The sequence below is a fragment of the Enhydra lutris genome, unplaced genomic scaffold (assembly GCF_002288905.1).
Source record: "Enhydra lutris kenyoni isolate GAN:26980312 unplaced genomic scaffold, ASM228890v2 scaffoldscaffold27, whole genome shotgun sequence".
NCBI lineage: Eukaryota > Metazoa > Chordata > Mammalia > Carnivora > Mustelidae > Enhydra > Enhydra lutris.
Window position 1 is genome coordinate 2,031,132 of NW_019154111.1, and position 15,537 is coordinate 2,046,668.

General features: G+C 46.6%; 1 protein-coding gene and 1 gene segment (V, D, J or C); both read right to left on the bottom strand.

Annotated features, from left to right (window-relative positions):
- Positions 1-15,537, bottom strand: part of LOC111151950 — an 83,723-nt gene that overhangs the window by 11,921 nt on the left and 56,265 nt on the right.
- Positions 622-4,153, bottom strand: LOC111151952 (anionic trypsin). Its single transcript, XM_022510193.1, has 5 exons — positions 4,105-4,153; positions 2,913-3,072; positions 1,612-1,865; positions 1,133-1,269; positions 622-834 (listed from the first exon to the last, which is right to left on the bottom strand). Exons 1-5 carry the CDS (start codon positions 4,142-4,144, stop codon positions 682-684), a joined length of 744 nt encoding a protein of 247 aa, XP_022365901.1. The 5' UTR covers positions 4,145-4,153; the 3' UTR covers positions 622-681.

Here is a 15,537-nt window from a genome sequence, read left to right on the forward strand (position 1 = left end):
CAGAGGGCGAAGGAACTAAATGTGAAAATGTCTGGAAAGTGCTCAGTGTGATAGACACACATTAATATCATTATATGGGATGAATAAGAGGCAGATTTCAAAGGAGTATAACGGATAGAGACCCAGGTTGCTGGGTTGTCTCCCTCAGACAGGTTGTGGGAAAGAGGGCACAGGGCGGGCTGCTGGGAGGGAGTACACACTGGGCTAGAAAGAGTACGTGTACAGGGGGGCTCAGCAGAGGCCAAAAGGATCAGCATGAGTGTCTCCAAAATGATTAAGCTCAGGGTGGCAGCCACAGGAGGTGATGAGGTCATGCAGGCTGTGCCTTGGGTGGGCGCATATGGGCCCTGCACTCTAGACCCCAGGGAAGTTCCAAGGCCAAGGAACCTTTTTAATGCAGCCTTCTAAAATGTCTTTTCTTTTCCCTGAAAATAGTCCCCATGAACCCCTGCTTATTATTTTTTTGGATTACGTCTCTTCACACACTGCTAATCTAGTATTCCATGGGACACCTTTTGGGAGCTGGGGCACTCTATTCATCTTTAAGGGATAGAGCCCTGTCTGACCTCAGCTGGGAGGATGTTCCCAGGGGGTAGTGGCGGGAGGGAGCAGGCACAGACGCAGACAGTTGGAACAGATGCATTTAATTAGCATAGTGATGGCAGAAGGACTGGGAGTGCTTTAGCTGTTGGCAGCTATGGTCGTCTTAATCCAGTCTACAAAGTTGCACACCTTGGTGTAAACTCCAGGCTTGTTCTTCTGGGCGCAGCCATAGCCCCAGGAGACAATTCCCTGGAGCTCTCCATTGCAGACCACAGGGCCACCAGAGTCACCCTGGGAAAGAAGAAGGTGGGACAAGTTTTATAAAGAAGGCAAAAAGGGCAAACAGAACCCTATATCATCTGAACCTTTAAAGATTGCATTGCGCTCAGCTCTGTGGCTCTGAAGGTCTCCCATGGTGGCCCATTCTCATGAAGGGGGTAACTGCCACGCAGCCTAGCCTTCCTCGCTTCTGTAGAAGTCCACGGCCTGAAGCCCTCCTGCACCAGCCCACAGCCCTGGGTGTTCAAATCCTGCTCCCCAGGAGGCCATGTGTATGGGCAGGGGTCTCAGATGGGAGGAGTCAAGTCACCTGGCAGGAGTCCTTGCCTCCCTCGAGGAAGCCAGCGCAAAACATGTTCTCCGTGATCTGGCCGGGGTAGGAGGCTTTGCACTGGGCCTGACTCAGGAGTGGGGCGTCCAGGCACTGCAGCAGCTCAGGGTAGTTGACTTTGAGGAGCAGGGAGAGATGGAGGAAAGGAGAAATGGGAGTCAGGCCAGGGTGGGGGACAGCAATCCAGGGCTGAACACCGAGGACACCAAGAACGTAAAAGCTTCAGCAAGGAACTATGGGTTTTGTTTCCAGACTGATTCCTTCTGAACCCCTCCCTAGATGGGACAATAACAAGTGCTATATTTGTCCCCTATTTGGATTCTAGGGGGTTAACTCCTTAAAGCTTTGCCTCCTTCGAGGACCCAGGCCTGCATGTAGTGGGGTTCAAGTTCAGGGGCAAGCCTGGTTCTGGGATAGGTGGGGAAGTTGGAGGATGGGTTATGGAGGGTTCCACTCACTGCCAGAGCTCAGGGTGTTGCCCCAGCCAGAGATGAGGCACTGGGTGCCAGCAGCTGCACAGGCGGAGGGCAGAGATATGGTGGACACCCGCGTATTGAGGACAGCAGGCGAGGACAGCTTGATGAGCATGATGTCATTGTCCAGGGACCAGCTGCTATATTTGGGGTGGCGGATGACCTTGGCCGAGTTGATGAACTGCTCAGTCCCCTCCTTGACTTCGATGTTGTACTCTCCGAGCCTCACCTGGATGCGGCTGTTGGGAAGACAAGCATGGGGAAACCCTTTTTTTCTATATGCCCGCTTTTCTCTAGGGTTCTCGAGCACCCTACTCATGAGTGGGAGTGTGGCAGAATCACCTGGCAGGAGAGGGGTAGTGGGTCAGTACAGGGATGAGACCAAGAACTTTCTCCTTCAGAGGTAGGTGGTCATGGAGGGAGATGACATGGGGCTTGCTCCTCAACCTGTTTTTCCATTTGCCTTCCCCACAAGCCCTCCCCCAACCCCTGCACCTAGTGCCACAGGCATAAATGACCACCTTGAAGTTCCCCATATATTCCTCATCCTCTGTAGCTTGCCTAGCAACATACAGAGACTTCTACTCCTTCCCGTCTGGGTCTGGTGAGTGCCATTATCCTGTATGATCTACTCCAGTGGTTCTCAAGGTCTTGCCCTGGGACCTGCAGCCTTAGCACCCCCCAGGAACTTGTTAGATGTACGAAGTCTTAGTTCTCACCCCAGACCTGCTGAATCAGAGATTCTGGCGTGGGACCCAGTGGTCTGCAGTTTAGCAAGCCTTGCAGGTGATTCTGATGCCCACTCAGGTTTGAGAACCTTGGTCTAGGCAGTGAGTCTCAGCTCTGCTACAGAGTCCAGTCACCAGAGATGGAAAGCATTAAAAACTCACCAATAGTCAGACCCCTCTTCCTGAAAATTCTAAGTGCCCTGGGATAGAAGCCAGGCAACAGTATTTCTTTTTAACATATCTTACATAGTTTTGGTGTGTATCCAACTGGCAAGGTTACTCATGTGAGGTCCTTGCTGCTTTCCTTTTTGGACCTCACCACCCCAAAAGAGTCCCTACTTGCTTTTCTGACCCTTTTCTGAAACAGCCTTTGCTGTTTTATCTATTGATTTTTGGATGCGAGTGGCTTTCTGTCGAATGCTCCTCTTTGCGCCTTCATTCCTGTAAGCTGGGTGGCCGGAGACAAATTCTTGTCCCCACCCAGCCATTTTCCCCAACCTCTGCACCCCCGGGCTGACCCCAGCTCTCAGAGAGGGCTCCAGAGGACACGGCACTTACGACTTGTAGCAGTGAGCTGCAGACACCACCCACTGGTCACTGATGAGGGAGCCGCCGCAGAAGTGGTAGCCCGCGTTCAGGGACACCTGGTAGGGGATGGAATTCTCCTCGCAGGTGTAGCCACCGACGATCTTGTCATCATCGTCAGTGGGGAAAGCAACTTGAATGGAGACAGGAAGGAAAAAGCCAGTTCAGCAGGTATGGGCGGGTGGAGCCCTGAGTCCCCTGGCTGGAGCATATGGGTTAGAAGTCTTCAATAAGCACAGAGGTGGCAGATTATTGGCAGGGAGCATTCCATCCCCAGTAGGTGTCACAGCACGGAGCTCTCCTGGGTCTCTTGGTATGTCTGCAGGGCACGTGGCCACGTGCCTCCTGAGGCTCAGTCACAGACCTCTACTGGTGGCTCTAGGGTGAGGACACAGACAATGCCCTCACAGTGCACTCAGAGTGACATGGGTCCGAATGTGGTTTTGTCATTCACTCAGTGCTTCTCTTTTTCCACTGGTGTACTCCTCGTGGCTATTTGAACCCCAGATTGTCAGGATGGATTGGCCTAGCTAGGAAAATCTGGCTAAGTAGCCCTGGCTGTACCCAGTTTTTCCAATCACTAAAAATCTGCAGGGTGAGCCTGGGGACAGGAGCCCCCAGACCCATTAGGCAGGACAAAGGTAGGCCAACTCATGGGCCAAAGGAATGGTGATTCGCAACCTTGGCTGCCCACGTGGGGACCCTAAAATCATTTGGGGAACTTAAAAATTCAATGCACTGGTCACACCCCAGGCCGATGAAATCAGAATTTCTAGGGCTAGGACTCCGGCATGAGTGTTCCTTCATCTTCCCTAGGTGTACCTGGGGTTGAGAACACCTGTAGGGAAGCTATCCCAGCACTGCTGGAACTGAGCCTCAAGACCCCTGGTTCATTTCATGGACCGCCTGCACCTGCTCTCCCTTTATAGCCTCTCCCAACAACGTCTCAAAATAAATGGATGAATGTCAGGGTCGGGATTGGGGTCAGCACAAAGTGGGAGGAGTGAGGCTTACAGAGAGCCCAAGAATGAGAAGGAGGGCTGCTGGACAGGAGAGACAGACTCTCAGAGGCCAGGTAAACACAGAAGAGCAGCAAGAGTGGAGCAGGGATCTCGGTCGGGGGGAGTGGGGGTCAAGTGCGGTCCAAAGTCATGCATGAACTTACCAGCAGCTCCCACAAAAGCAAGAATCAGGAGTGGATTCATGATGGCAGAAGCATGTAAGTTGAGTGGCTGGTGGAGAGCCTTTATAGCTCTCAAGGTGAGGGAGAGGGTGAACGTGAGGGTGGAGGGTCACTGCTCCTCCCAGACAAATACACCTGTAGCTTTCCCTTCCCTCAGCCTTGTATCAGCTCTGCCGTGTTTGGTTGTCTATGGATTCATGACCGACAGATGATAAGAAAACGTACCTTGTGAGAGCAGAGAGGAAGACCAGCTGACTCCTGGGAGGACTCTGGGGTGCGGGGGAAAAGCCAAGTCCCCGTATGTCACAGCTGGACCTTCTTAGCCTGGGACGAGAAGAGGAGGAACAGCCTGGGCCCTCTGACATGATTTATTTAACTCCCTCTAAGTAAGGGCTTAGAACTTGGCTGCTCTCCCACGAAGGGAGAGAAGTCTTGTATCTGTAAGCATGAAGACCCTTCTCTCAAGTAGAAACCACTGGGCAAGAAGGTCACATCTAAGGCTTTGGGGGAACCAGGACCCCACTGTCAAGAGGTGACAAGAAGGGAGAAGCAGAGTTTCATGGGAGTCTGGCCTTTCAGCTGGCTTTCCTTCCCACCAACTCTTGCGGACAGGAGCCCTTGGAAAGAGAAGTTAAGTGGACATTTACCTGATACATTTGGAGGTTGGAAGCCCCCAAACTATATCCTTCCTCTCTTAGGATATTCATCTTTCTCGTCACTTGCACTGTTCTGGATTCTTTTTTTTTTTTTTTTTTTTTTTAAAGATTTTTTTTACTCATATGACAGAGAGATCACAAGTAGGCAGCGAGACAGGCAGAGAGAGAGGGGGAAGCAGGCTCCCCGCTGAGCAGAGAGCCCAAAGTGGGGCTCGATCCCAGGACCCTGAGATCATGACCCGAGCCAAAGGCAGAGGCTTAACCCACTGAGCCATGTTCTGGGTTCTTTTTGAGCAGCTTCCTTGTTGCCCTGGGAGTCTGCACCAGTGGTGATTCAATTGCCCCCACCTGCTAAGCGCTGACAGCCCGAGCTCTTTATTGTATGCTCAGACAACATATTAGAAAGGGTCTGGAAAATGGAAAATTTAGGTTCTGATCAGAGAACCAGCCGTAAGTAGAGAGATTAGCACATAGTGAAAGCGTGGAGTATTTGGTGATCGTTCAGAACAATGAAAGGGGGGAATTCTGGAATTTTCTATTTTAGGTGCAGTAAGACTATTGTGCTGGGCTCAGTACAGAGTTAATCTTCCCAGAAATGACCTTAATTTGGGACCCACCAAGACACAACCCTGTAATTTATTGAGGGACGACTGGGCCAGAGGGAAACAGAGGTGGAGCGAGTGTCTATATCTTGCTTCTCCTTCCCAGCTCCTCTGAGTTCCAGGGTGGTGAAGGGCCAGAGGAGGCACAGTCTACCTTTGAATTCTCTGAAAGGTAGAAATGAGTACATGTTCTGGAGGTGATGAACAAAGTGAAAAAGGCTAAGAAGTCTGGCTATGAGACAGGAAGTAAGCTGGGTGAATGAAGTAAATGGAAACTAGCAGAAGCTGGGGAAAATGCCACTGTGGGGCTCATGGGGTTGGGAGGGGCCCATAGGATGTCTTCTTCCAGTGCCTGGCATGGCTGGAGGCTGGTGTCCTCACAACAGAACAGATACTGCTCAGAGCTCTGGCCTCTCCAATGGCACCTCCTCTCATCCTGATGGGCTCACACCTCCGGGGGAAGGTGCTATATTTGTACCGTGCCTGACAGCTTTTAACGAGCCTTCATACACACAAACAGTGGTATGCTGATCTTCATTGGCATTGAGTTTCAAATTTGACTGTTCACAAGTGTTTTAATTGTGAGACATGCAGAACGAAATTATTTCCATTTATAGAGGAAGAGACTGAGAACCAGCAAGGTTCTGTCTTGGTCATGAATACAGATCTAAAAATGGCAGAGGTGGCTTCAAGGCTACCAGAAGACATGCACAGCATTGGAAGTTTGGGAATTGGTACAGGTGCCATATAAGAGAAGGTTTATTTGGGATCAAGCCAGAGGTTCCCAGAGAACAAAATGTATCTCCTGGTCCCTCCTGATGCTTGGCCCCCTGACAGAATAGAAGATGGAATGAATCTTCCACTTGGTACCTGGTCTCAGAACTTGAGTTTGCCATGGCCCTGTTCTACTCTAGGTTACAACCAAGGAACAGATGACATGTCTCTCTGTACTCAGGGGTAGCTGACTCAGGTTGTAGAGTCTTCGTAATAGAAGCTTTCCCTGTAATGTCACTAGATATGGTACTTAGATTTGCCCCATTGTCATGGGGTAGTCCTAGGAAGTCCTGTGGTAGCAGATGAGAGGAACACATAGCAGAGTTCCCTGGGCAGTTACCCTGGGAGCATATGAGGAGGTGATCCTTGGTAGAAGATAGGAAATTGGGGAATAGGGAGGAAATTTTTGGATAGGTGTTTGTGGCTTTGACTCTGTCTAAAAGGGAACACCCAAGAGCTTGAGGGTTTTCTGTGTCCAAAGCCTGAAGACTAGCTTTGGCCCGATATTTTGTGCTCCTCCTCAGAACAAACTATTATACCCACAACATAGTGTGAAGTCAGTTTTCTTGAATGCAGCAGGAATCACTTTAGAGGCAGAGAAAATAGCTCTAAGTGAGATGATGACGTCATGTTTTAGGCTCAGACATGTAGGGTGGATTCAGTTCTGCCTTTTCCCAAGTTCAACGGGGTAAGTCTCTGCAGCTCTTATGATCGTCGCTCTGAACCATTTCTCAAGACATTCTCGTAGTTCATTAAAAATTAGCCTATCAAACCACTGGGCTTTTAAAAAATATTTATTTATTTACTTACTTATTTATTTATTTGAAAGTGAGTGAGAGAGAGAGAAAGAGAGAGAGAGAGAGGAGGGGCTGAAGAAGAGGGAGCAGACACTTTCACTGAGAGCAGAGCCAGACTCGGGGCTCAATCCCAGCTGAGATCATGAGCTGAAATCAAGAGTTGGCTGCTTAATGGACTGAGCCACCCAGGTGCCCCACCACTAGTTTTGGTTTTTTTTTGTTTTTTTTTTTTTTAAAGATTTATTTATTTGACAGACAGAGATCACAAGTAGGCAGAGAGGCAGGTAGAGAGAGAGGAAGGGAAGCAGGTTCCCTGCTGAGCAGAGAGTTCGATTTGGGAATCAAGACCTAAGCTGAAGGCAGAGGCTTTAACCCACTGAGCCACCCAGGCGCCCCCCACCACTAGTTTTTAATTATGATAATAGTGAACGGTTTCTTCATGCTTACTATACCGAAAATTGCCAAGTCTTTCATGGATCTTTTTTCACTTATATTTTAACAATCACCCATGAGGTTGTCCGTTCCACAGATGACAAAATGAGCCTTGGAGAGGTGGAGTAACTTGCTCAAGGTCACAACTAGTAAGTAGTAGAGATGGGATTTCAGCATGATCGTTGACTCTAGAGCCTGCCTGCTTTCTCTCAGAGAACACTCGGATTCCCTTCTTCTGTTTGATCCCCCAGGCAGCCCCATGAGGGAGGCAGCAGACCGCGCTATCTCAGGCACTTCTGATGAGCCTGGTGTGTTGCACATAAGTGAGGAATCACTAAATTCTACTCCTGAAACCAATATTATCCTACTATGTTAACTAACTAGAATGTAAATAAAAACTTGAAGCAAGCAAAGAAAGATTCTGAAGCTCAGAGGTTAAGTGACTTCTCCCGGGTCACCTGGCTGATGAACGTGGAGTTGACACGAGACCCTTTCCGTACTCAAGCTAAGTTCATTCCCCACCGTGTTGCTCCACACTGGGGGCTTTGGGACCTCTCAGTGGTCTAAAAAGTATATTTTGGTCAGATTCCAAATTACTTATCTTTTTTTTTTTTTTAAACAATTTTTCCCCAAACCACCACTCCACCCCACCCCACCCCCAGCTCTATTTCTCCTTCACTCACAGGCAACTCCACTTTGGGCCCCAGTGTTTTTCACTGCTCTTCAACCACATTGTCAAATTCCAAGCTGTCTTTTCTCCAAACTTCCAGCTTCTTTCCTCCATTATTTTTTTCCCCTAAACTACATGTTTTCCCCATAGTACAATTTCTTCTTGTCCAGTAGGAACTGCTTTCTTGTCTATCTGAGCCTGGGAGTCACTGACTCTGAATAGTGAAGGTTGGATTTGTGTGGTCCAAAACCCACAAACACTGAGACAGAGGTGTGGGCATGTAGCTGGGCCACAGCTGATTGACTAAATGGGGGCATCTGCCCTTCCTCTCCCCGTCGTCCTGTTCCCCAGCTTGAAGTCAAAGAAGACAGGCAATTTTGTACCCAGTGCAAAGTTCCATTTGCACATTTTATCTATGCCTCAGACTTGAGGAGTGAGTGGGAAGTGTCTGGCAATAGAGGCTTTAACACTCTCTGACGAAAGACTGGTTCTCGTAATGTAACAGTCTTTCTGTTCACATCTCCATCACTCCTTGTCCCATTCCCTGGGCCTATTAGATCTGCTTAAGTGGCCCCAGGATCTTCTGGAAGGTAGTTAGTGGAAGAAAGACAGAAGAGAGTCCAAGAGCAATATCCATGTGGGCTGTAATTATTGTAGTAGACCTGATTTATTCCATGATACTCAGAGTTTAATAAATGACATGTGGGGCGCCTGGGTGGCTCAGTGGGTTAGGCTGCTGCCTTCAGCTCAGGTCGTGGTCTCAGGGTCCTGGGATCGAGTCCCGCATCGGGCTCTCTGCAAAGCAGGGAGCCTGCTTCCCTCTCTCTCTCTCTCTGCCTGCCTACTTGTGATCTCTCTCTGTCAAATAAATAAATAAAAATCTTTAAAAATAAATAAATAAATAAATAAATAAATGACATGTGTATTTATATTTCTAAATCATATTAGATCCAGATTGAGCTCCATAAGCCAAGTTCAGTAATAAGTCCAATTAGTCCACTGGCCTCTCTCCACTCATTTGGCTTCTAAAAACTCTAGAATGTGTTGTCCATATGGAAGGTGGCCACGGATTAGTCCAATTCCTATTGGCCAACCTGTCCCGGAGGATCTCCAGATGGCTTCCAAGGCTCAGTATTGAATGCTCAGTCTACACAAGCACCAATACCATTCCAATTTGAGGACCCTCCATGGCAGGGCCACTGTGTTTGAGCAGGTTCTGGGCTTAGGTCTCTAGAACCCATAACATCTGTTCTCTTCCCCAGCCATGGGAATGTAGCAGAGGGAGCTGGCACATTGTTGGGCCACCTTTCTGTTCAAACATAAGTCAAAGCACCTGTTCTGTCCCTGTTAGGACAATTCAGTTCATTTGGTTAGGGGCTTACTTTGTTTAAAGTAAATATTTTATAGACTTTTTCTCCAAAGAAATCTGTACTGCTTGGCAAATTTTCCTCTTTTCTTTTGAATCATATTTATTTACTCAATGTACTAGTTTGCTGGTGTTACCATAACAAAGTAACACAGGCCAGGTGTCTTAAACAATAGAAATCGACTTTCTCTGGCTCTGAGAGCTAGAGCTCTAAGATCAAGGTGTCACCAGGGTTGGTTTCTCTGAGGACTCTCTCCTTGGCTTGCAATGGCCTTCTCACGCTGTCTTCATGTGGCCTTTCCTCTGTGGGCACAGCCCTGGTGGCTTTCCTAGGATGTCCTCCTCTCTTCTGAAAAGAATACTGGCCAGTTTGGATTAGGGCCACTCTAATGGCCTTGTTTTTAAGTTAATTAGATCTTTAAAGCCCAAATCTCCAAATACAGTCACATCTTAAAATAGTAGGGCTTATGACTGTAATTGTATGAATTTTGGTGGAGTGCAATGCAGTCTGTAATCGTCGGTAAATACTGGCTGAATTCCTGTAATGTCTCTACAGTTTTTCTAGGCTTTAAGGAAACAGCAATGAAGAAGATGGGAAATGTCCTTGCTTTCATGGCATTTATATGTATCTTTGTGTGTATCTACACGCATGTGAGGAGGCATAGTGATAGGAAGCAGACAATAAATAAGAATATATATATTATGTATATATAGTATATATATTTGTATCAGAAAGTGGTGGTTAGGTATTATTAAAATAGGATACAATGGTAATAGGTGTGAGTGACTGCCGGGTTGACAAGTGCTCTATTAGCTAAGATATAAGGAAAGATCTCTTTGGGGAGATGGTTTCCAAGCTGAGACCTAGCTAAGAAGGGGCCAATCGTGTAAAGGGAGGGCTTTCATATTCCCTGCTGAGTCTGTAACAGAAATAAATCAACATATACGCCATTGCTTTTAAATTAAACAATCCTGTCATCTAACATATAATATTTACCTTGCCTTTAGTTTTGATAGTAAAATTCATAAAAAGGATAGTCATCAATATATTGAAATAGTCATAAAAGTTAAAGTATATATTTAAAATATTTTTTGTTAAAGATGTAATTTATTTGAGAGAGAGAGAGAGTGCGAGAGCAGGGGGAGGAGAAGAGGGAGAGGGAGAAGCAGACGCCCCGCTGAGCAGGAAGCCCAACACGGGGCTGGAGCGCAACACCGGGCTTGATCCCAGGACCCTGGGATCATGACCTGAGCTGAAGGCAGACATTTAACAGACAGAGGCACTCAGGCCCCGTAAAGTACATTTTTGACATGAAATGGTATTTATGAAATATTCTTGGGTTGAGAGAATAAATGATAAAACAGTATGTATCATATGATCTAACTATTTAAATGAATGATCTCAACTTTTACAATAATACGTATTGATTTTGTAATTAAAATAGCTGAAAGAAAGAGAAACAATGGCAATAATAAATGAAATTTTCCCAGAGAGGGCAATACCTCGCCTTGAGGAAGAAATTGCTAGTGATAAAATTTCATATATTACAGTGAGAAAGAAATTTAGGCAGTACTAAACTAATTGTGTGTTCTGCCTGCAGTACAGACTTATGTGTCTTATGTGGATGATTTCATCTCATCCTTAAAACAATTTCTCTTTCCTCATTTTTTATTTCACAATTATCCTCATTTTATTTTTTTTTTTATTTTTTTTTTTTTTAAATATTTTATTTATTTATTGACATAGAGAGAAGCAAGAGCGAGCACAGGCAGACAGAGTGGCAGGTAGAGGCAGAGGGAGAAGCAGGCTCCCTGCCAAGCAAGGAGCCCGATGTGGGACTCGATCCCAGGACGCTGGGATCATGACCTGAGCCGAAGGCAGCCGCTTAACCAACTGAGCCACCCAGGCGTCCCATCCTCATTTTATATATGAGAATAAATGTAATGAATCTGTTCAGCTTGTTCAAGGTGACACCCAGTGGTAAAGCACTAGAGCAAAGGTTTGTTTTTCGTTGATGTTGTTGTTTTTAAAGATTTATTTATTTATTTGAGAAAGAGAGAGAGAGAGAATGGGGGGAGGGAGAGGAAGAGAGAACATCCTTAAGCAGACTTCTTGCTGAACTCAGAGCTGGACTTGAGGCTCAATCCCAGGACCTTGGGATCATGACCTGAGCCGAAACCAAGAGCTGGCCACTTAACCAACTGAGCCACCCAAGCGCCCCAGCAGAGCCGAGTTTTAAACTCAGGTCCGCCAGATGACAGAGACCAAGTTCCTCCCACAATACTTTACTGGTTCTTAAGAGACCATTTTTCTGCAATATCAGATGCTGGCAAGCTGAGGCTTATCTGTAGGTGAATCTGCAGGCTTCTCAGGGAAATGGGAACGTTAGGCAGGGCACGTAAGCTAGCCCAGGCCCCGTGGATTACTGGATCCCTGTGGCCAAGAGAATCAGGGAATCAGAGAATCTGGGCAGTAGCCACCCGACCTTGTAGAGGACCAGGAGTGAGATGGGCATAAGAAGCCAGAACACAGGAAGAGTTATATACCTAATGAATGGGCAAAAAAAAAAAAAAAAAAAAAAAAAAAAATCCCACAGTCAGTTAACAAGGAGTCTTATTTATCTAGGTCTTAGCTTTGGGAGGAGGATCAAAAAAACAAAAACTTTTCTCTGAATATTTATGGGCACTGAATAAGTCATTTCTTTGGCCCGTTTTCCAAATTTGGGACAGACGCTGTATTTGGTGTTTGGGACAGACGCTGTATTTGGTGTTTGGGACAGACACTGTATTGATAAGATATATAATGAGAATTAGAAAATAAAACCCTCTGGGGGGAGGGCACCTGGTGGCTCAGTTGGTTAAGCAACTGCCTTCGTCTAAGGTCATGATCCCAGGGCCCTGGGATTGAGCCCCGAGTCACCAGGCTCCCTCTCAGAGGGGAGTCTATTTCTCCCTCTCTCTTTGCCTGCTGCTCTGTTCACTTATGCTCTCTCTCTCTCTCTCTCTCTCTCTGTCAAATAAATAAATAAAACCTTAAAAAAAACCCATATTGGGTCTGTTGCAACCCAATTGCTTGACAGAAACAAAAGTAAATATTTCCTGGAAAACATCCCTTTTGCCCAGGTTTTAAGGAATTCCCAAAGATGAATTATATAATGCACAATATCAAATTATATAATACATAAAAAAATAAACCACTCTGAGTGACAGCCAGCAGAAACTACAAACAAAGACACAAAACATCATCAAATGTTGGCATTAACAGATAAAAATTCCAAGCAGATTCTTAATATCCTTAAAGAAAATAATTTAAAAATACACAAGGAGCAAGATGCTTTCTAAAATGACTGCCCATATTTGTAAAAGAGCCAAATAGATTTACCAGAAATGAAAATATAATTTAAATGAACAAAGTTGATTAAAGCATTGAATGGCTTATTGGAACTGAGGTGAATTCGGCAACTGGCCTACGGTTCCAAAGAAAGGACCCAGAATGCAGCACAGAAGCAAAGAGAGGGAAAATGTGAGTGAACGGTCTCGATGACTGTGTGACAGATGTCTAGAGGACCCCAAGCCATCTTCTCTCCTATAAAATGTGAACATCCAGAGTCACAGCCTGAAGTCGTAGCCTGTGAGATGATTTCCTTCACCATTCCCTTTCAAAACCACACTTGTGTTAGACTCTATGGATGATTCCAGAATAACATGCAACCCGATCCAGAAAACGGGCTGGTGCTTTTTCACCTGGAAATAGGAAATCCCCATGCATGGGGATTGGGTATGGATCGACAGTGAAGCTGTGTGGGTCCAAGCATGTACCATGAGACTCTCACTAGCTCTTGAAATGGAATACTGCCTTCTTCCCACTGTGCTTGAGTCTGGGCTTACATATTTACCAATTAATAACAGAATTCTCTGTGCACGACCAGCTTTATAGATCTGAGGGTCAGCTAACACACAGTCCTGAATGCCACGATGAGGCTTTAAATCAAGACCTAGGGGCCGCTCTTCAAAGGAAATAAAGTTGACAGAGGAGTGTGGCTTTGCACTAAAACTCTTTGCATATGCTTAGTGATTCTCTTATTAGGGAATGTCAGGGGCTCCTTAGAGATCCTCATTAGCCACAGGCACTTGGAGAAACCCTGGACATGCTTGGTGCATGGCCCAGGGCAGCTTTAATCACACCTTGTTCTGCTACAGAACCCCCTCTCACAGTGCCCTAGCCTTAGAGATGACACATAAAATGGACCACAGCGTAGTGTGTGGTAACTCCAAAGTCCAGAAAGCTCACTAAGCATCGCAGCTCTTTCTCCTTGGCAGACGTGTGAGGTTCAGCAGCTCATCTCTCACTTTAGGGGGTTTAATCCAATATGTCCAGATCTTAGGCTACTCAAAAGCTCATCGATGTGGCAGCTCCCTGAACTTTTGCAGACTTTACACTGGTCTGGCATGCATACATCACACTGAGGCATCACAACTGCTATTTTCTGCTCCCTGAGAACATCCAGCATAATGCTATCGGTGTAATGAACCAGTATGATATCAAAGTGACCAAGAGCCTTCTGAACTATACTGATGGAAAGCAAGCTAAATAGATCCTTGAGATAAAATAGTTAAAGGTCATTTCTGACCCTGCCACTTAAAGGCAAACTATATCCAATGGTCTTTACCAAGTACTTCTCAACACTCTGGTGGAAGAAATTTTATCGTCAGCTTCCTGGTGGCCATGCTTCCTGTAGTTCATCCTGCAGTCTGTCCTGCAGTCTGTCCTGCAATTTCTCTCCCCATGGCTAGTGGACCCATTCACACCCAGGCCATGGACAAGCACACGAACAGCTGGAGCTGTGGTTTCCCCCACCATCCTGCCTTGTCTGGGGCCTTGGGCTCATCTGGGTGGGAGCTGGGGAGGAGGGAGCTAGCTGAGGTTCTTGCTCAGATCTTTGATCTGTGCCGGGCACTGTGTCTCCAGCACTGCAGAGGTAAAAGCTGCTATCTTCGGAGCTCATGTTGTTCACGGTCAGACTGGAGAACGTTAAGGTTGGGCGGCTGATGGGAAATTTCTCTTTGGTAAATCCACTTTCATAAGTAGCCTCCATGCCCTGGTTTGCAGTTGCAATCAGTATCAGGCTCTGTCCTGGGAGCTGACGGTACCAGTACATTAAGGGGAGTTGGGTTTCAGCCTCACACTGGATTGTCATGGAGGTCCCGCGCTGACAGATATCCCTGCGTGGCTGTTGAGAGAGGAGAGTGCCGAACACAGAGCCTGGTTTCAGAGAGAAAGAGAGAGAATGAGCGCTAGCTGATAATAGCTGATAAGCTCGTCCCCCATGCAGGAAGGTCTCTTCACTCTTTGCTTCGGTGTCACCTCGGATCCCAAAGAACTTCTGGCACGGCTTCCATTTAGTTTTTCCAACTGGTATTGGGTGAGAATCTACTAATCCATTTCCCTCATCCTCTGATGGATGGCCTCAGACCCTCCACTCCTCCACTCCACATCAACATTAACCCCAAACTTCCCCATGGGATTAGCCTCGTACCTTGTCCCAGGAGAAGTAGCAGGCAAGGCAGCATCGTTAGGTGATAGCCCCTCACCTTCCTTGAGAAAAAAGCACGAAGAAGGCAAACCCAAGTTCCTCTTTCCTCCCTGTACTTCCTTCCCTACTGCACTTCTGTTCTCCTCCCTTAGCAGGAAGATGAGCTTCTGCAGAATGTGGAGAAAAAGTCACCTGCCCCCTAGTGGAGCTGTGTGGCCCTTCCCTTAGGACGGATCTTCATTCACAAGGCATCACAAGCTAGCAACTTCCTTGTGTCCGCCATTTATCTGTCATCTCCCCATCTATCATTGAGCACCCTCTGCGTGTGCTACGTGTGCTACGCTTTGGGTCAATTGTCAATGAGGAGGCCTGAAAGATCATGCATAGGCTTCAACCAGATCCCGCCTCTTCATTGAACCTTTGCATTTCATATGCATTTTAGAATACACTTTCTAGTTTCTAAAAAAAAAAAAAAAAATAATAATCCAATTGAGACAAAAATTGGGATTTTATTAAATCTATAGATCAATTTGGGTAGAATACTCATTTTAACAATATTCACTCTTCCAATTCATGAACATGAC

Excerpts from the sequence above, each read along its gene's own strand:
- LOC111151952 (XM_022510193.1), bottom strand. The coding sequence starts at position 4,144 with ATGAATCCACTCCTGATTCTTGCTTTTGTGGGAGCTGCTG. Across the intron at positions 3,073-4,104 it reads TGCTTTTGTGGGAGCTGCTG|TTGCTTTCCCCACTGACGAT; the intron begins GTAAGTTCATGC and ends TCTCCATTCAAG. Across the intron at positions 1,270-1,611 it reads CAACACCCTGAGCTCTGGCA|TCAACTACCCTGAGCTGCTG; the intron begins GTGAGTGGAACC and ends TGCTCCTCAAAG.